Genomic DNA, 20790 nt, shown 5'->3' with positions numbered 1-20790 from the left:
TTGGGAAGCTGTTTTCTCCAGTCGGGCTTTTTGTAACCAAGACACACACCAAGTTCTGTCAGGCCAACACAACATTGTGTAATTCAGCCCAGGGGGTGCCAGTCATGCTGCCATGTGTTATTCTGCTCTTTAATTGAAGTTTGATTGGGAGAATTAATATTAACAATGCATATCCTGAAGGGCACACTGTTCATCTGTTCTAGACATTCTAAATTTTGTTCTTGTTTCAAGCTCATGCTCTCAGACCACCAGCATACCTGTACTGTCTTTCAGTCCTTTATGCGTTGTCCTCTAGCTTGGCCCTATTGGCCCACTCCCCCCCCGCCCCCCGCCCCGCCCCAGACGGAGTCTTGCTCCGTGCAGGCTGGAATACAATAGCGCGATCTCTGCTCACTGCAACCTCTGCCTCCTGGGTTCAAGCGATTCTCCTGCCTCAGCCTCCTGAGTAGCTGGGATTACAGGCACATGCCACCATGCCCTGCTAATTTTTTGTATTTTAGTAGAGACAGGGTTTCACTGTGTTGCCCAGGCTGGTCTCGAACTCCTGACCTCGTGATCCACCTGCCTCGGCCTCTCAAAGTTCTGGGATTACAGGCATGAGCCACCATGCCCAGCCCTTATTGGCCCACCTTGAAGGATATTAGAAGAATTATTTCATGGAAACCAGTATTGTGTTTAAGGACAAATCTGAGTGCACTCTTTTTTTTTTTTTTTTTGAGACAGAGTCTCGCTCCTGTTGCCCAAGCTGGAGTGCAGTGGCATGATCTCGGCTCACTGCAACCTCTGCCTCCCGGGTTCAAGCAAATCTCCTGCCTCAGCCTCCTAAGTAGCTGGGATTACAGGCGCCTGCCACCACACCCAGCTAATTTTTGTAATTTTAGTAGAGACAGGGTTTTACCATGTTGGCTAGGCTGGTCTCAAACTTCTGACCTCAGGTGATCCGCCCGCTTTGGCCTCCCAAAGCGCTGGGATTACAGGCATGAGCCACTGTGCCTGGCCTGAGCGCACTCTTTATTAAGGAGATATGGGAGAAATTTCTGTTTTCAGTACTAGGAGAAACTTTCCTCTTAATCAGATGGTGTGTTTTTATTCATGGACACCATGATTCCTATAACTGGTCATGCTCTTCCCTTTTCACCTTGGCTGCTGGAACTCAGTATCAAATTTGTGGCCCCCTCGTTGCAGAGGACTCCAACAGCATGCTGCTGGGTGGGAAGCTTTCTCCTCCCTGCTTACCCTCCAGTTTCATTTTCTTTTTCCTTTGATCCCAATTTCCTTATTATTTCTTATTTTCTCGCATAGCCACTTGAAATCTTTCAGAACAAGATTATTGCACAAAGGAGTGACTGAATAAGTAAATCTCTCCTTTTCTAGGTTAGCTGAGTCATCAGTGGATCTAAATCTCAAACTGATGTGTTGGAGATTGGTTCCTACTTTAGACTTGGAGAAGGTTGTGTCTGTCAAGTGTCTGCTGCTTGGAGCTGGCACCTTGGGTTGCAATGTAGCTAGGACGTTGATGGTAAGTCGGAGGTGGGGGGTGCAAATGGCACCTTTGAAGTTGTAGCTTCTCTTCTTGTTTTACTCTTCATGATTGCCTTCCATCTCCCAGCTCCCCATCCCCTCCATCTCTCCCTCCCTTCCTTTTTCCTTTTCTTATCTTTTTAAGTGTAAAAGAAATACAAGCTTTCATCATCAGATAGAAACAGAAAGTCCTCCACACCCATCGCAAGTCCCATTTCCTATTAAGCAGACTTTGTAGATTAGTATGCACCCTTTTTCCCAGATGTTATTGTAGACATATCTAAATACAGAGAAATCAGTATCTTTGCTGATATTTATTTCTATTTATAAAGATTAGATCATAGCATACTATCTATAACAGGTTTTTATTTTTAACTACATAGAAAAATGACTGTGGCTACCTTTCTGTGTTTCCATAGTATGTATATGTGGTATTTTGTTGTATGACTATGTTCTTTATTTAATCAATTTCAGATTACTTTCTATTTTTTTCTATTAGATACTGTTCTCTATTAGAGAACATTCTTATACTTGTATGTTTATATATCCATAGGATTTTTTTTTTAGGAAAAAAGCCCTAGACATAGAATTGCTATGTTAGAGATAGTATAGAATTTGAATGTCAATATTTTATATATTTGTTTGTCATTAATTTTTTTTTTTTTGAGACAAAGTCTCACTCTGTCACCCAGGCTGTAGTGCAGTGGCATGATCTCAGCTCACTGCAACCTCCACCTCCTGAGTTCAGCGATTCTCCTGCCTCAACTTCCCGAGTAGCTGGGACTACAGGTGTGCACCATTACACTTGGCTAATTTTTGTATTTTTAGTAGAGATGGGGTTTCACCATGTTGTCCAGGCTGGTCTCGAATTCTTGCCCTCAAGTGATCCGCCTGCCTTGGCCTCCTAAAGTGCTGGGTTTACAGGTGTGAGCCACCGTGCCTGGCCAAAAATTTTTTTCAAATGAAATTGCCTTTCAAAAATGCTACACATATGAGACACAGAACTTTTTTTCCACGCTCTTGCCAAAATTGGATATATCAACTTTTGAAATCTCAGTCAGTTAAGTAACATTTATTGTTTGAATTTGTGTTTCTTTAATTAGCAAGGGTGAGTTTAATTTTATTTCTTTTGGGAGTTTTATTTCTTTTATTCATGTTCTTTGGGTTGTGTCTTTTATTGATTTAGAGTTCTTTTTATTGGGGCAATTAACCTTTTTTTTGTAATATGATGCAAGTATTTTTCTCAGTTTATCTAAGGTGTCTTTAGCCATATAAAAGTTTTTTTCAGCTTTATGTTATTATATGTGTCAGTCTTTTCCTTTGTGGCTTATGGAACTCTTGTTTTTACGTTAGAGCTTTATGAATGTGGAAATTTTTTGGTTACATGATAAGGGGTAAAGATCTAGCTACTTTTGCACAAAATGGATTGTTAGTTGTTTTAATGGCATTTATTCAGTAATCTAAATCATCATTTTTCTGTCTTTATCAAATGCTAAACCCCCTTCTATACCTGAGTCTCTTTATGGATTCTCTATTTTGACTCATTGATCTATTTTTTTATTCCTATATTCATACTCACTGTTTTAGTTGAAATTACAATGAATTTATGGATAAATTAGAAGGGATTGATGTATTTTTATGACATTCATCCTTAGTTCTGGGAGCATGGTGTATCTCTTAATTAGATCATCTTTGTCTTTCAGTAGCATTTTCTTTATATAGGCCTTGCATGTATCTAATTGAGTTTAAATATGGTATTTCTACATATTTAATGATGTTTTTTCCTTTAGAGATACTTTCTCCCATTAAACTTTCCAGTTGACTGTTACTGGGATATAGGAAAAATAGTGAATTTTGCATATTTATCTTTGGCCATCTTTCTAAACTCTCTTAGTTCTAAGAGTTTTTTGATTCTTTTGTAGCTTAATAGTATTCCTCACCAACACTTATATCTTTCTTTTCCTTGTCTTATAAGATTGGCTAGAACTCCACAGTAATGTAGAAGAATGGCAGTGAGAGTTGATATCTTTGTTTTATTGCTGACTTTAATGAGAGTGCCTCTTGTTTTTACCTTTAATTTTGATGTTGGTTTCTGGTAAGTGTTCTTTGTAATTTAAAGAGCTGATTTCTGTTTCTGCACGTTTATATCAGAAATGTTGAGCTTTATCAACTACGTTTATCAAGACAAAGTATTCTAATGTTGAGCATTCCTAGAATAAACCCTATTTGTACGTGGTATCTTATTCTTCTCATATACTCTTGAATTCAATTAGTAATGTTTTGTTTTTAAATGTTACATCTCGGCCGGGCATGGTGGCTCACACCTGCAAACCCAGCAGTTGGGGAGGCCAAGGTGGGTGGATCGTTTGAGCTCAGGAGTTCGAGACCAGCCTGGACAACATGGTGAAACCCCATCTCTACAAAAAAAAATATAAAAATTAGCCAGGCTGTAGTGGCGTGTGCCTGTAGTTGCAGCTGCTTGGGAGCTGAGATGGGAGGATTGCCTCAGACCAGGAGGTTGAGGCTGTAGTGAGCCAAGATCGTGCCACTGCTCTCCAGCCTGGGTGATAAAGCAAGACACTGTCTCAATCAACCGATCAATTAATAAATTTTACATCTCACTTCATAAGTCAAATTGGTTTATAGTCATGTTATTCCTTGTTCTATCTTTGTATATTTTATAGCTACATTATGCTAGCTTTATAAAATAAACTTAAAACGTTCTGCCTTTTTCTAAGCTCCAGAACAGTTTAAATAATGAATTATCTGTTCCTTGATGGTTAGGTAAAATTCAGTTATAAATCCGTCTGGGCCTGATGCATTTAAGAATTTTGTTGGACCGGGCACGGTGGCTCACGCCTGTAATCCCAGCACTTTGGGAGGCCGAGGCGGGTGGATCACGAGGTCAGGAGATCGAGACCATCCTGGAGAACATGGTTGAAACCCCGTCTCTACTAAAAATACAAAAAAAATTAGCCGGGTGTGGTGGCAGGCACCTGTGGTCCTAGCTACTCGGGAGGCTGAGGCAGGAGAATGGCATGAGCCCAGGAGGTGGAGCGTGCAGTGAGCGGAGATAGCGCCACTGCACTTCAGCTGGGTGACAGAGCAGGACTCTGTCTCAAAAAAAAAAAAAAAAAAAAGAATTTTGTTGGTTGGGGCAGTAGGGGTGGTGGGAATCTTTGTAAACTTTTACAGATGTTTCTGTGTTGACTCACCTTTTTAGATTTTGTACTGCTTTTCTAGCTTTAAAAATTAATTGACATACATATGGTATTCTCTTATTTTTTAAATCTTCCTTTTATCTTTTAAAAAATCTTTTCATATTCCTAATGTTGTATATTTGTGTTTTCTCTTTTTTTCTCATATTCAGCCTTGCTAGAGAGGCTTGTCTATTTATCAGTTTTTTTTGAGCATTACTTTATTTATTCTATAATTTTTGTTTTCTATCTCATTTTGCTTTCAGATCCGTAAATATCTATTTTTATCTTTATTAATTTTTTCCTCCTTCTGTGGAATTTATTTTACTGTCTTTTTCTAGGTTCTTGAATTTTTAGATGCTTAGATTTTCCTAACATTTTTCAAAATTTCAAAGTCAACATAAAACCATTATAGAAAATATAAAAGTCATAAAGCAGGAAAGAAGACACTCATTTTCCTACCGCTTTTTCACTTGTCACATTTCAGTGTTTAATATGTATTTTAACATTTTATTAGATATATAATAATGTCCTTTGCTGTTACCAATTAACATGTCATTAAAAATGATGCCTGTCTATGAGGCCTTTTTATTTTTTGAGACAGGATCTGGCTTTGTTGCCCAGGCTGGACTGGACCTTGTGATCTTCCCACCTTGGCCTCCTGAGTAGTCGGGACTGCATGAGTTCACTGCAATGTCTGCTAAAGCTTTATGACTGTAGAATATGCCTTCTGATATGATGAAACATAACTTACTGAACCCTTCTCCTAATGTTCAGCATTAACATTGTTTCCAGTTTTTTAAAATTGTAAATCGTGCTGCAAAGAACATCTTTGTGACTGCATCTTGGTCAGTATGTGAGATTATTTCTTAGGATAAATTGCTGGAAATAGGTCATAGGATATGGGTATTCTTAAGATTCTAGAAACATACTGCCAAATTGCTTTCCAGAAAGATTAGACCACTTTAACATTCTCAATCAGTAGGATGATTTTCTCCCTACCACATCCTCACCAGCATTGAGTATTGTGATTTTCTTTAATCTTTGCAGATTAGCCATTTAAACTGTGTAGCATTCCAGGAAACCAAAAGTTAAGTGTGTGAAAATACACCTGCATGTGACTAACCTATGGCATGTTTGTAATGTATCTGGCTTTCTTCCCACTACCCAGCATGTTCCCAGACTGCCTTCCTTGCTATCCACTCATCAGTTGCTTTAAGGAATGCAAAACTACTTCAGAAATAAACATTCCCAAAGCAAGCACAAGTGACTTTATTCTCCCTCCATGGTAGGTTGCTTAGATGATGAAAATAATTTACAAAACTGTTTGGGTAGACCAAAAGGTTACCACTGGGCTTCAAAACAGCCAGTCTAACCTATGCCTATGAAAGGCAGATTCTGGCCTGTCGTTCTCAGCACGGAAAACGAATCTTGGGTCCTCGTTGGCTGGATCTCTGAAACCTTCAATCTAATTGAGTCTCTCAGTTTCTAATGGAAAGATATTGAAATAAGAGAGAGCAGAATCTTAACCTTGTAGCCAGTCATGGCAGGACATCTCTTAGGTCACTATGTTTATTTATGATCTACTAAAATATACCCACTGTACCCTACCCCAAGAAGTAGGCAACTTCATTTGGTTGCACCTCTGAAGAGCTCATTCATTCCCACAATTAACCAGATGTATCCCTTAGGCAAATCACTTATCTTTCCTGGGCAACAGTTTCCATATCTGTAAAACAAAGTAATTGGACTAAGGATTTTAGAGATCTCATCTACCTTTAAAATCATATGGTTTTATAAAACTGTTATAGGAGACATAATTGAAGCCTATAAAACCATGAAAACTATTTCTAAGAATAGACTTGTTCCCTAAATTCCAGATTATTAATAAGGCTTTGCCTCTTGAAGAAATGGTACAAAATGTTCTAAAATATCATACAGTGGGAAATAATTTGTGAGTCATTTTTTGGAGGAGTTCATTCAGGCTTTAAATGAGCTTCAAGAGTAGTTGTTATTTGTACTTAATTATTCGTTAAGGGAAATCAAGGACATTTAGCGGCTATTGCTAATCTTTTTAAAACAACAACATAGACAATTCTTATGGGATTCACCTCCAAATCTTTGGTGACACTGTCAAAAACAATGAATTATTAGTCTGTCCCACTTGACATTTTTTAGTCTCATTACAGGAAACCAGGCGCTGAGTATATAATTATGTCGTTTTTTAAGGAAAGTCAACATTCTGTTTATCATAACCTGAATTTGCACAATTCAGTTTCTGAAGTTTCTTGTATTTTGAGGTTCCCAAGCTTCTCCAAACCAATATTTTTTTTGAGATTTCAAGAGACAGCACCCTGTGAAATGTTCATCAGAAACACACCATGATCTCCTGTTTCCACACAGGGTTGGGGCGTGAGACACATCACATTTGTGGACAATGCCAAGATCTCCTACTCCAATCCTGTGAGGCAGCCTCTCTATGAGTTTGAAGATTGCCTAGGGGGTGGTAAGCCCAAGGCTCTGGCTGCAGCGGACCGGCTCCAGAAAATATTCCCCGGTGTGGTATGTTGATACTTTTGCAGAGGTTTTCTGTTATATCTATAAATGTTTAAGTCTTGGGAAATGAGGCCCTGTGGCATTGAAGAAAGAGAGTCAGATATCTGTCACTTTCTACTAGCCACTCGCTATGTGGCTGAGCCTCTGTTTCCTCATCTCAGAGAGGGATAAAAAAACATAACCAGGCCAGGCATGGTGGCTCATACCTGCAATCCCAGTGTGTCCGGAGTTGGTTCTTTCAGTGCGTCCTTGGTCTTGCTGACTTCAAGAATGAAGCCGCGGACCTTCATGGTGAGTGTTACAGCTCTTAAAGATGGTGTGTCCGGAGGTTGTTCCTTCAGATGTGTCTGGAGTTTCTTCCTTCCGGTGGGTTCGTGGGGTTCCTTCTGGTGGGTCCTTGGTCTTGCTGACTTCAAGAATGGAGCTGCAGACCTTCGCAGTGAGTGTTACAGCTCTTAAAGATGATGTGTCTGGAGTTTGTTCCTTCAGATGTGTCTGAAGTTGGGTGGGTTCGTAGTCTCGCTGACTTCAAGAATGAAGCCACGGACCTTCGCGTGTTACAGCTCTTAAAGGTGGTGCAGAGTGAGCAGCAGCAAGATTTATTGTGAAGAGTGAAAGTACAAAGCTTCCACAGTGTGGAAGGGGACCCAAGCGGGTTGCCACTGCTGGCTGGGGGGACCCAAGTGGGTTGCCACTGCTGGCTGGGGTGGCCAGTTTTTATTCCCTGATTTGTCCCCGCCCACGTCCTACTGATTGGTCCATTTTACGGGGTGCTGATTGGTCCGTTTTACAGAGTGCTGATTGGTGCGTTTACAGATCTTTAGCTAGACACAGAGCGCTGACTGGTGCCTTTTTACAGAGTGCTGATTGGTGCATTTACAATCCTTTGGCTAGACATAGAGCACTGATTGGTATGTTTTTACAGAGTGCTGATTGGTGCGTTTACAATCCCCCAGCTAGACACAGCACTGACTGGTGAGTTTTTACAGAGTGCTGATTGATGTGTTTACAATCCTCTAGCTAGACACAGAGCGCTGATTGATGGGTTTTTACAGAGTGCTGATTGGTGCGTTTACAGTCCTCTAGCTAGACACAGAGCGCTGATTGGTGCATTTTTACAGAGTGCTGATTGGTGCATTTACAATCTTCTAGCTAGACAGAAAAGTTCTCAAGTCCCCACTCGACCCAGGAAGTCCAGCTGGTTTCACCTCTCATTAGCACTTTGGAAGGAGCCCAGGGGTTTGAGACCAGCCTGGGCAACATAGTGAGACTCTATCTCTTTAAAATAAAATTAGCCAGGTGTGGTGGTGGTGTGCATCTGTAGTCCGAGCTACACTAGTGGCTGAAACAAAAGGATTGCTTGAGCCTGGGAAGTCAAGGCTGCAGATTTTGAGCTGTGATAATGCCATTGCACTCAAGCCTCGGTGACAAAGCAAAACCCTGTCTAAATAATAATAATAATAAATAATCTGTCTCACATATTCTTGTGAAAACGAAATGAGGAATGTATGAATAAATATTTTGTAAGTTGCAAAGCATTATGAGTTTAAGTGAGGAATTTAGGAGTATATATATTTTTATATCCTGCCTGGTTCCAAAGAGATTTACAGTGGCTCAGATCTAAGGTGTTATTTTTCCTCCATCAACAGGATACTTGGTAGTTACTTAGTACAGGTTTATGAAATTAAATTGAATGCAAGTCTTCATGCAGAAGAAAGATTGGGCTGAAAGTTTAGCTTTTTGCTCTAGCTGCTTCTGGTTTTTGAGTTATATCATTAGAAATACCAGATAACAAGAGAAAAGTCATTCAGCTCCTTTCATTTAAAATCTTGACAGTTTTCTTTTTTTAAGGTCAACCAGCAAATGATATCCTGCCTCTTGAAAACTTAATCATTTTATCTGACAGGAGTTAGATTAGGTGTCTCCAAAGCATTTGCTTATACTTAAAGGGCCAGAAGAGGGTCTCAGTTCTAACAAAACAAACAAACACACAAACAAACAAACAAACCCACTTTCTCAAAGTTTCTCTCTTTAGTCACTTTGTATTAGATTCATCCATTTTAAAAATCTTTGCTTTAGAAGCATTGTTAATGTTTTCGTCCATTTCACTAGAGTCCCTGAGGAACATCATTTATTGGGTTTAACAGTATTAATTGACCACCCACTATGTAGCCAGCTATGTGCTAAATGCTGAAAAAAATAAGAATAAGTTGCAACCCTGTCATTGAGGAGGCATATTAGTTAGATTTCTGCTGTGACAATATTGCATGTCACGCAATCCCAAAATCTCAGTGGCTTACAGTTGCAAACATTTATTTCATGTTCATGGGTGTGCAGGTTGGCTGTGGTTCAGCTGTGTCACCAGGCTGAACTTACTCAATAAGCCACATAAATTCGAGTCGGGTTCCAGTCCATTGTATGTGTTATTTTCAAAATCTAGGCTAAAGGAGGAACAGTCATTTGGGTCCTACTCTTCCTATGGTAGAAGGTTTAAGCTTAAAAGGGTTGGTGATTATTATGCCTTAAAGTCTTAGCTCAACAATGGTACAGTGTGATGTCTTCCATTTCTGTTACCAAAGCAAGTCACAGGACCAAGCCCAAAGTCAATGACGTTAGTCAATGTACTCTTCCTGGTAGGAGGTCTTGCAAAGGTCATGTTGCAAAGAGTGAGGATATATAATATTACTAGAGGGAGGAGGTGCCTAGTTGGGAAGAATAATACAGTCTAGGCTGCGCACAGTGGCTGAAGCTTGGAAACCCAGTGCTTTGGGAGGCTGAAGTGGGAGGAGATCGTTTAAGGCCAGAAGTTCGAGACCAGCCTGGGCAACCTAGTGAGACCCTAGCCGCCCCCCCCGCAAAAAAAGGGAATAATCCAATCTATCATTGGAGAGTATTATGAACTCCCTTTAGGACCCAGACAGACCTGGCTTTGAACCTGAGCTCTGTCACTTATTAGATGCCTGAAATTTTTGTTTACCCAAATCCTAGTCATTGTCAGTGACCCAATACAATTCCCCCTTCCCACTGTTTATTTGTTTAGTTGCTCTATTACTTACTTGTGTGTCAGGTAGTGTATTTAAGACCTCCCGTGTTCCAGGGACAGGGGAACTAGACAGACATGTGGAGCTTAAAGTCTAGTGGGGGATGGTCATTAACAAATAATTTCACAAATACTTATCATTGTAATACATGCAGGAAGCAGGAGCTCAGTTGCCATGAGAATATATAACAGGTAGGCCTGACCTAGATGAGGGGTGGACTGGGAAGACTTGAGGAAACAAACCCCTGAAGGATGAGTGGGAGTTAGCTAGATTGAGGGTAGCAGAGCTGTCTGTGCAAATGCCTGAGGTAGGATGAGCATGGTACTTTTGTGGAACCGAAAGAAAACCAGGGTGGCTGCAACATAGACGTCAAAGAAGATGAGGAGGAAGAGAAGGCTGAGGTGGGAGCAAGGGCCGCCATGCTGGGCCTGAGAGAGCAAGTCCAGCTGTTCTTGGAAACAGCCCCCTGGCATCGAGCCTCTTCCTTCACACTTATATTGTGTTACTGTGTTTTCCCTGTTGGACTATTAAGTCCCTCAGGCCACGGTCCAAGTCTTTTATACTTTTATCCTTCATGTCTTATAAATAATAGTAGGTAATATACACAACCCATCAAAGTACTGGTGTAATTAATCACATTCATGAAAAATACTTGTGAAACTATTTAACTTATTGGTTAGCTACCCTTAAGGGGCTTTCCTTATATGCTTGATTTAGTGTAGTTTCTTTTTTTTTTTTTTTTTTTTTAATTGTACTTTAAGTTCTAGGGTACATGTGCACAACGTGCAGGTTTGTTACATATGTATACATGTGCCATGTTGGTGTGCTGCACCCATTAACTCGTCATTTACATTAGGTATATATCCTAATGCTATCCCTCCCCCCTCCCTCCACCCCACGACAGGCCCCGGTGTGTGATGTTCCCCATCCTGTGTCCAAGTGTTCTCATTGTTCAATTCCCACCTATGAGTGAGAACATGCGGTGTTTGGTTTTCTGTCCTTGTGATAGTTTGCTCAGAATGATGGTTTCCAGCTTCATCCATGTGCCTACAAAGGACATGAACTCATCTTTCCTTATGGCTGCATAGTATTCCATGGTATATATGTGCCACATTTTCTTAATCCAGTCTATCATTGGTGGACATTTGGATTGGTTCCAAGTCTTTGCTATTGTGAATAATGCCGCAGTAAACATACATGTGCATGTGTCTTTATAGCAGCATGATTTATAATCCTGTGGGTATATACCCAGTAATGGGATGGTTGGGTCAAATAGTATTTCTAGTTCTAGATCCTTGAGGAATCGCCACACGGTCTTCCACAATGGTTGAACTAGTTTACAGTCCCACCAACAGTGTAAAAGTGTTCCCATTTCTCCACATCCTCTCCAGCACCTGTTGTTTCCTGACTTTTTAATGATCACCATTCTAACTTGTCTGAGATGGTATCTCATTGGATTTAGTATAGTTTCTTCATTCAACAGATACTTATTCATTACCTTCCTTCTACCAGGCCATGGAGAAAAGGCTTGACCTAAGTAAACAAGACATGGTTCTGCCCTCATAGAGCTTATATTTTATTGAATTATAATTGAAATACTAAATGCTAAAAAAGGATAAGTAGACATTGCTCAGGAAATATAGAAGAGCAGGACCTGGACAAGTGTGGGGCATGTGCCAGGGAAAGCCTTCTTAAGGAAGTAATATTTGGTCCAAGCTCTGAAGGAATTAATCAGAAGGGGTCTTGGGGAGGGAGGCAAGGACCAGAGAGTGGTGGGAAAGGCCAGGGGCCAGGAGGAGCATTCCAAGGAAGAAAATTGGTCTTTTGAAGGTAAGAACTGTGTTAAATGCAGACTTCCTAGATATTTGCTTACCTGGAAAAGTTAGAAAGATTGGTTTTATTAATGCAAGATTATCTAATTTGGGGTATTCCTTACTTGTTAAGTTATTGCAAGATTCTAATCTCAGTGCTTGAAGTCGATTGACATTTGACTTGGAAAAGAAAAAAATAATGGGTGATAGACCCTTTAAAAATGTTTAAATTTTGGGTCAGGCACAGTGGCTGATGCCTGTAATCCCAGCACTTTGGGAGGCTGAGGCGGGCGGATCACGAGGTCAAGAGATCGAGACCATCCTGGCCAACATGGTGAAACCCTGTCTCTACTAAAAATACAAAAATTAGCTGGGTGTGGTGGCGTGCACCTGTAGTCCCAGCTACTCAGGAGGCTGAGCAGGAGAATCATTTGAATTGGGAGGTGGAGGTTGCAGTAAGCTGAGATCGCACCACTGCACTCCAGCCTGGCGACAGAGCGAGACTCTATCTCAAAAAAAAAGAAAAAAGAAAAAGTTTAAATTTTGAAATAGTAAATTCATAGGAAGTGATTTGATTTGGATGTTTGTCCTGTCCAAATCTCATGTTGAATTGTGATCCTCACTGTTGGAGGTGGGGCCTGGTGGGAGGTGTTTGGGTCATGGAGGTGGATCCCTCATGAATGGCTTGGTGCCCTCTCCACATTAATGAGTGAGTTCTCGACCTCTTAGTTCACGTGAGTGACAGCTAGTTGTTTGAAAGAGCCTGACATCTCTCTTGTTCCCTCCCTTGCCATGTGATGCATCTAATCCCCCTTCGCCTTTCACCATGAGTAGAAGCTTCCCTCATCAGAAGCAAATGCCAGCACTATACTTCTCATACAACCTGGAGAACCATAAGCCAACTAAACCTCTTTTCATTTAATTGCCTCAAATATTCCTTTATAGCAGTGTGAAATGGACTAACACAGGAAATACAAAGAAGTGTACCAGGAGGTCATGAGCACCCTTTACCCTGCTTCTCCTGGGTGACAGACCTTAAGGACAGGGTGGTTTCACTGGATAGCTGGCCTGAAAAACCTTAAACACTCCCTCAGAACTAGAGTTTGACTTTTGTTTTTTGCTTTAAAATATATTTATCCCAGACTAACCGTATTCTGGCCCCAGACCTTCCAGTATGTCAAATGTCAGCTCATAAGAAACCCTTGCATTTTATCTGCATGGTATTCTTTCACTAATTCCTTCTCTTCTACTCCAGGACATAGGTGTCACATTGACCCTTCCTTTCCAGGTGCCTTTGAAAAAGCTATGATAAAATTACATGAAAAGAACTGATCTGCTACAAATATCACACCTGATCCTGGGGAAGAGTAAATTGAATAAGAAAACAACTGATCTTTTATAAATCAAATAGCTATTTGAGGCAATAAGATGTCAGATTATGAGGCCAGGCGCAGTTGCTAACGCCTGTAATCCCAGTGCTTTGGGAGTCTGAGGCAGGTGGATCATGAAGTCAAGAGATTGAGACCTATCCTGGCCAACATGGTGAAACCCCGTCTCTACTAAAAATACAAAAATTAGCTGGGCTAAAAATTAGTCTGAGCTACTTGGGAGGCTGAAGCAGGAGAATTGCTTGAACAGGGGTTGCAGTGAGCCGAGATCACGCCACTGCACTCCAGCCTGGCGACAGAGCGAGACTCTGTCTCACCAAAAAAAAAAAAAAAAAAAAAAAGATGTTGGATTATGGAGCCACACTTGAGGTTTTAAAACCCAAATTTGGACATCTGCTTCAACCCTGATGAGTAGTGGATACTGGACTAGCTCTGCCACCATAAACAATTACACACTGGGACAAAATACGTAAAATGACTCTTTTCAGACAGTGAACGGTAGGTAGTGAAAGACTGTGGTCATAGGTAGTGAAAGACTGTGGTCCCAGACAGAGGGAAGGAAAAATTTGTCTCAGCTTATTACATGAAGGCACTTTCTGGCCCATGCCATAGCCCGTGGGAGCCCAGGGAGATGCTCTTGGTCTCGGTGAGCTGAAGAAACAACCAGAGTTCAAAGCAGCTGAGGTGGCTGGAATTTGCAGGACATAGTACCAGAAATGAGGGAGCTATGCACAGGAGTGCCTCGGTAGCACCTTGAGTTTTTGACTGAATAGTGAGCTGTGTGTACTCACAGCGCGACTCTGTCAGACCAGGCAAAAACACACTACCAGAGAGCTATGAGCAGAATGGAGATTCCAGAGTTCACGCAAGCTGGGAGACACTGAAGTTCTGTACACAGAGTGGAGAGACCTCACTGAATACTCTGAGCCCTTAAGTCATATGCAGAATGGCCCCTATAAAGTTTCGAGGGGAAAGCATCTTAGTGGTTTTGTGATTAAAGATTTCTTAGGACCTAGTAAATACTATAAACAAAAAATGGTAACTTAGTTAACTTTATAAAAATTTAAAACTTCTGCTTCTCAAAAGATGCCTTTCAAAGAAGGAAAAAACCAGCCAAACTGAGAAGACATGTGCAAGATAAACAACTCCTACCACTCAAGACACACAAACCAACTTTTTTTTAAGGGGAAAAAAGCTTGAACAGGTACTTAATTTATGGCGAAGATCTATGAATGGCCATTGAACATGTGAAAATGCTCAATGTCAATAGTCATCAGGGAAATACAAATTAAAAGCAGAGAGATATATCACTATACACCTACTAAAATGGCTAAGATTAAGAAGCCTGACAATGCTAAATGTTGTCAGGGTGTGGAGCAACCAAAACACTTATACATTGCTGGTAAAATAACTACTTTGGAAATCTGGCTGTTTCTCATGAAATTTAACATATGCCTACCTTGTGACCCAGAAATTGTACTTTTAGATCTCTACCTAAGAGAAATGAAAACATATACATGAAAATACTTATACAAAAGTGTCCATAGCAACTTTATTCAAAACAGCCCAAATCACCATCAACAGGAGAATTAATAAATAAATTGTAGTATAATTATACCACGAACGGAATGTATTATTGATACTTAACAATATGAATGAACCTCAAAAGCAGTATGCTGAGCAAAAGAAGCCAAACACAAACAAGTATATACCCTAGCATATCATTTATGTGATATGTTCTAGAATAGTCTAATCTATGGCTTATGAAGTCAGATCAGTTGTCATCTGGGGGCAAGTGGGGACCGACTGAGGGGGAGCACAAGACCATGTTCTGGCGTCATGGAAATATTCTATATCTTGATAACTGTATGCAGTGGTTAATCTATCATTTGTCAGAATACATTGAACTGTGCATGTGAGATCTGTGTATTTCACTTTATGTAAATTATGCCTCAACCTGGCTACACCTTTGAATCATCAGGGGAGTTTTAGAAAATATTGGTGCCTGGGCTCATTCTTAGAGATTTCCATTTAAATGGAAAAGCCTGGCCATTAAACTCTGGGGAGGCTTTTCCATTTAAAAATGGAAAAGCCTGGCCATTAAACTCTCTAGGTGGTTCTGATATACAGCCAAGTAGAAAACCACTGTGTTGAAAGTTGCTGAATTCCAGCCTCTGGGGTGTAGACATAACTGATGGGCTCTTACGTTAGCTTACTGACTGAAATTTTAGCAAGTACAGATTTATTTAGGTTAGCAAAGTTATTTTATTATTCAAAAGTTCAGAATTGGTATTGCATGATTATACTTCCATCTTGGTGTCATGAAAATATATACTTAATAGTTATGTGGATCAAGCTACCACCATTTAACATGCTTTGTCAATTGTAGTATGTCAGTAAGGTATTGCAGGTATTGTTATTATTACTGTAGTTGTTGCTTTTATTATTGCTTATTACAGCATTTGGTACATAGTAGGTGCACAATACTTAATGGATTAATTAATGAGATCCTGATAGCTGTGCTAGTCTCATTGTTAAAATAGATGTGTTTTTGCACCTTTCTTCTTCCTGAAATCCTTTCTGCCTCAGGTCCTTTCCTGCTTTGCTTGCCACTCTTTTTTACATTCCTTTTGAAATTGTTGTTTTTCCTTTCTTGAATTCCAGAGATTAGGTTTAAAGTTGAAGATAATAAAAAAAATCCACAATCTACAAATTTGATATTTCTTTGTAAAAAGATCTGCTTGCCCTGTCCCTTGAGCTATTTTTCCAGTAGGTGACGGGTTTTGGCAAATGAGTGAAAAAGCTGATGTTTTCAAACACTTCCCTATGGCCAGTGGTATACAGGGGTTAAAGGTACAGTTTATGATCCTAGAACACATTTTTTGTGGAAAGTCAGTGTCCCTGGCTTCATTAGCACCCATATGTGGCTCACTGTTAATGTGCCAAAATATTATGTGGTCATCAAGGGGCAGATGGTAAATTATAAAGCTGTTCTAAAGCCTGTGTAAAAAATCCCAATTCAGGGGAACTCAGGTTGATGGACAGCTTCTACTTTTGGACAGAGAGTGAAGCCTTACTCTGTCCCACACTCTGACATCACCCACCGTAACTCCTGCCCCGATAAAAATGTCTACATACTCCTAAGTAGATTTTTTGGCTCTAAGTTAGCAAGTAGAGTTTTTTGTATTTGAGGTTTTTTAAAATGCATATACCCCCTGAAAGGATTAAGACAAGATCATCAGTCATTCTAACCTTATGTGAATGTATTAAATCAAATTATATTTGCTAGAACACTCCATATGGAGATGTTTAACACTGAGGAAACAGAAGGGAGGGCAATTTAGAAGCAAATAGGAAGAGATAGCGCAGTTGGAAAGAGGTACTTAGTCAGGGTACAGTGGCTCATGCCTGTAATTCCAGCACTTTGGAGGCCGTATCAGGAGGATTCCTTGAGCCAAGGAGTTCGAGAGCAGCCTGGGCAACATAGTGAGACCTATCTCTACTAAAAATTAAAAAATCAGCCAGGTGTGGTGATGTGTGCCTGTAGTCCCAGCTACTTGGGAAGCTGAGGTGGGAGGATCCCTTGAGCCCAAGAGGTCATGGTTTCCGTGAGCTATGATTGTGCTAGTGCCCGCTAACCTGGGTGACAGAGTAAGACCTTGTCTCAAAAAAAAAAAAAAGTAAAGAAAAGAAAAAAAAAAGAGTTACTTGGGTAGGCAGAAGGTGCTGTGATAAAGTTTCTTGGCCTTGGATGGCTGGAAAGAGCCAAAGATACACAGTTTTCTCCAGTGTCCTTACCTCAGGTAGGATGTGCCCCCTCCACTTTGGAACTGAGATCCGTATGCCTCTGTTTGCTGCCCTGCCCTGCCTCAGGGCCCTGGGGTGATAGGTCAAGGTGTTCTAGGATGCAGAGGTGAAGAAGAGAGAGGGCATGGGAAGGGTGCAGCATAATAGTGCACAGGAGGTCTCATGTAAGTGAACACAAGTAAGTGCAGACAGCTGTGGGAAGTGTGGGCTCTGAGATGTTACCTATACCGTTGCTCCAGACATAACTACGTCCTGGTGTTTCCCTAGAATGCCAAAGGATTCAACATGAGCATACCTATGCCTGGGCATCCAGTGAACTTCTCTAGTGTCACGCTGGAGCAAGCCCGCAGAGATGTGGAGCAACTGGAGCAGCTCATCGAAAGCCATGATGTCATCTTCCTGTTGATGGACACCAGGGAGAGCCGATGGCTTCCCGCCGTCATTGCTGCAAGCAAGAGAAAGGTAGGCCCTGTCTCTAATTATGATTTATGATTTAATGCACCACCACTCCAGAGGGAGTAGTGTCCCTAACCTTCCCTTCCCTAGGGCAGAGATGTGGTTTGTGTGACCTGGTAGCATAGTGCCAAAGGGCTTCTGCTTCAGACTCTGTCTTTGCCTCGCACACCATCACCCAATGCAATAAGTACTATTTACTGCTTAATTTTCATAATAATCTTTTGAGATACTCTACACTGAAAGATATACTGTACTTACATTAAAACGTAAGCTCCAAGAGGACAGAGACTTGGTCTTATTCACCACTACTTGGTCACAGTGACAACTTCAAGGGCCAACAATATTGAATAGTGAACTAAATCATGGTGCATACCTATGATGGAATAGTATGCAGCCATTCACAGTTATGTTTTCAAAGGACTTTAATAAGATAGAAAATGCCACATTATATTAAATAAGGAAGATACAATATTGTATATATTTATACCAATTACGTTTATATATAGACATTGATATGTATTTTCTTATGTATCTACTTATCTGTCTATTGAGAGAGGATAAAGAGGACAAGAAGAAGGGAGAAAGAGAGGGAGAGGATGGGAGAGAAAGGGAGAAAATAGTAGGAAAAAAATACCCCAAACTATTAATAGTAATTTTTTGAGCTGTGGGTTGTGAGTGATTTTTGTTTTCTTTTGTAGTGTGCTTATTCTTATTTTTCAAACTTTCTATATAATCAGAAATTTGGGATAATAAGTTAAATTAGAACTATGAAAAGTTGTTATAGTATAATGAAAAAAATGGTTTCTTAAAAATTTATGTGTTGGGCTGGACATGGTGGCTCACATCTGTATCCTAGCACTTTGGGAGGATTGCTTGACCCAGGAGTTTGAGACTAGCCTGGGCAACATGGTAAGACTCTCTCTCTAGAAGAAAAACAAAAAATTAGCTAGGTGTGGTGATGCACACCAGTGCTCCCAGCTACTCGGGAGGGTGAGGCAGGAAGATCACTTGAGCCTGGGAGGTCGAGGCTGCAGTGAACCGAGATCATGCCATTGCATTCCAGCCTGGGCAATGGAGTGAGATCCTGTCTCAAAAAAAACCCAAAGAAACAAAAAAAAACCAAAAAAAACCAACTATGCGGAGCCAGGCATGGTGGCATGTGCCTGTAATTCCAGCTACTGGGATACCAAAAAAATTCTATGTGAAGAGTGAATTATATGGTATGTGAGTTATATCTCAATAAAGCTGTTATAAAAACAAATCTATGTGGACATGACAGTATAGCATAATGGTGGAAAGAATGTGTTTGAGAACTATGTGGACTTGGTTTTATATACCTACCTCTTGCCAGATAAGTGACCTTGGGCAAGTTATAGAACTAACTTCTCTGACTTTCAGTATCCTCATCTATAAATAAGAAATGTTTGTTACGAGTTTTTTTGTTTGCTTTTTTCTTTTTTGGAGATAGAATCTTGCTCTGTCACCCAGGCTGAGTGCAGTGGCGGAATCTCGGCTCACTGCAACCTCCATCTCCCAGGTTCAAGCGTTTCTCGTGCCTCTGCCTCCTGAGTAGCTGGGACTACTGGTGCAAGCCATCATGCTTGGCTAATTTTTTGTATTTTTAATAAAGACAGGGTTTTGTCATGTTGCCAGGCTGGTCTCGAACTCCTGACCTCAGACAGTCTGCCCGCCTCGGCCTCCTAAAGTGTTGGGATTACAGGTTATGAGCCACTGTACCTGGTCTGTTATGAGTTTCAAATGAAATTAAGTGAGATAATTTATATTCATCACTTATCAAGTCTGTTGTACTTAATAAGCCCTCAGTAGTGGGTAGATTTTATCATCATTAGCTTTTATAATCTAATTACACTTACATGCAAAAAATAAATTTTAAAAAGTTGAGCAAATATGGAATTAGCCACAGCTTGAAATATATGTATCTTTTAACTCTGCTCTTTCATTCCTTGAAACCTGCAGCTGGTCATCAATGCTGCTTTGGGATTTGACACATTTGTTGTCATGAGACATGGCCTGAAGAAACCAAAGCAGCAAGGAGCTGGGGACTTGTGTCCAAACCACCTTGTGGCATCTGCTGACCTCCTGGGCTCATCACTTTTTGCCAACATCCCTGGTTACAAGCTTGGCTGCTACTTCTGCAACGATGTGGTGGCCCCAGGAGATGTAAGTGGATTTCTCTATAGTTCCAAATATTTCCTATCACCAACTTGTGCACTGAGGCAGACAGACTTGGCCCTTTCATTTATGACTATTTAAATATTATCTTTTAACAAAGAGAAGAATTCTCCAATTTGGGGAGGATGGCATTATCTCATTATGAACCTTGACTGGCATCATCGATATAAACGCGACTACAAACCATATTTTTGGAAAGCTTATTGAGGAAACCACAGCAGACTAGTCCCTGATAGCACTCAGTATTGTCTCCGGTGCTTCTCTTAGTCAAGATAACATTACAAATTAGGAGTCTAAAGACCAGATTCCATCAATGCTTTGACACTGCCTCCCAGGTAATTCTAAAAAGTCTCTTAGGTTCCCTCTACCTTTGCAAAATAGGAGTGGTGTGTAGGCTTGTCAGATTTAATAAGTAAAAATAGAGGATTCCCAGCTAACTTTGAATTTCAGTTAATAATGAATTATTTTTTTTTTTTTTTTTTTTTTTTTTTTTTTTTTTTTTTTTGAGACAGAGTTTCGCTCTGTCACCCAGGCTTGAGTGCAGTGGCACAATCTCGGCTCGCTGCAACCTCTGCCTCCTGGGTTCAAGTGATTCTCCTGCCTCAGCCTCCTGAGTAGCTGAGATTACAGGTGTGTGCCACCACACCCAGCTAATTTTTGTATTTTTAGTAGAGACGGAGTTTCACCATGTTGGTCCGGCTGGTCTCGAACTCCTGACCTCGTGATCCGCCTGCCTCGGACTCCCAAAGTGCTGGGATTACAGGTGTGAGCCACCAAGCTCAGCCAATAATGAATAATTTTTTGGTATATTTCCTATGCA

General features: G+C 40.6%; 1 protein-coding gene across 5 annotated transcripts in view; it reads left to right on the top strand.

The window, feature by feature from the left end:
- Nucleotides 1-20790, top strand: part of ATG7 (autophagy related 7) — a 274769-nt gene that overhangs the window by 68605 nt on the left and 185374 nt on the right. For all 5 annotated transcript variants that reach the window (XM_054481308.2, XM_054481312.2, XM_054481310.2 and 2 more), the window contains 4 exons: nucleotides 1375-1519; nucleotides 7122-7280; nucleotides 17589-17783; nucleotides 19755-19958. In XM_054481308.2, the coding sequence (XP_054337283.1) occupies nucleotides 1375-1519; nucleotides 7122-7280; nucleotides 17589-17783; nucleotides 19755-19958 (703 nt within the window). The remainder of the gene's footprint in view (nucleotides 1-1374; nucleotides 1520-7121; nucleotides 7281-17588; nucleotides 17784-19754; nucleotides 19959-20790) is intronic.

Source organism: Pongo pygmaeus, chromosome 2 (genome assembly GCF_028885625.2).
Source record: "Pongo pygmaeus isolate AG05252 chromosome 2, NHGRI_mPonPyg2-v2.0_pri, whole genome shotgun sequence".
Classification (NCBI taxonomy): domain Eukaryota; kingdom Metazoa; phylum Chordata; class Mammalia; order Primates; family Hominidae; genus Pongo; species Pongo pygmaeus.
Note: the sequence above shows the minus strand (reverse complement) of the source record. Positions and strands in the feature narration are given on the sequence as shown.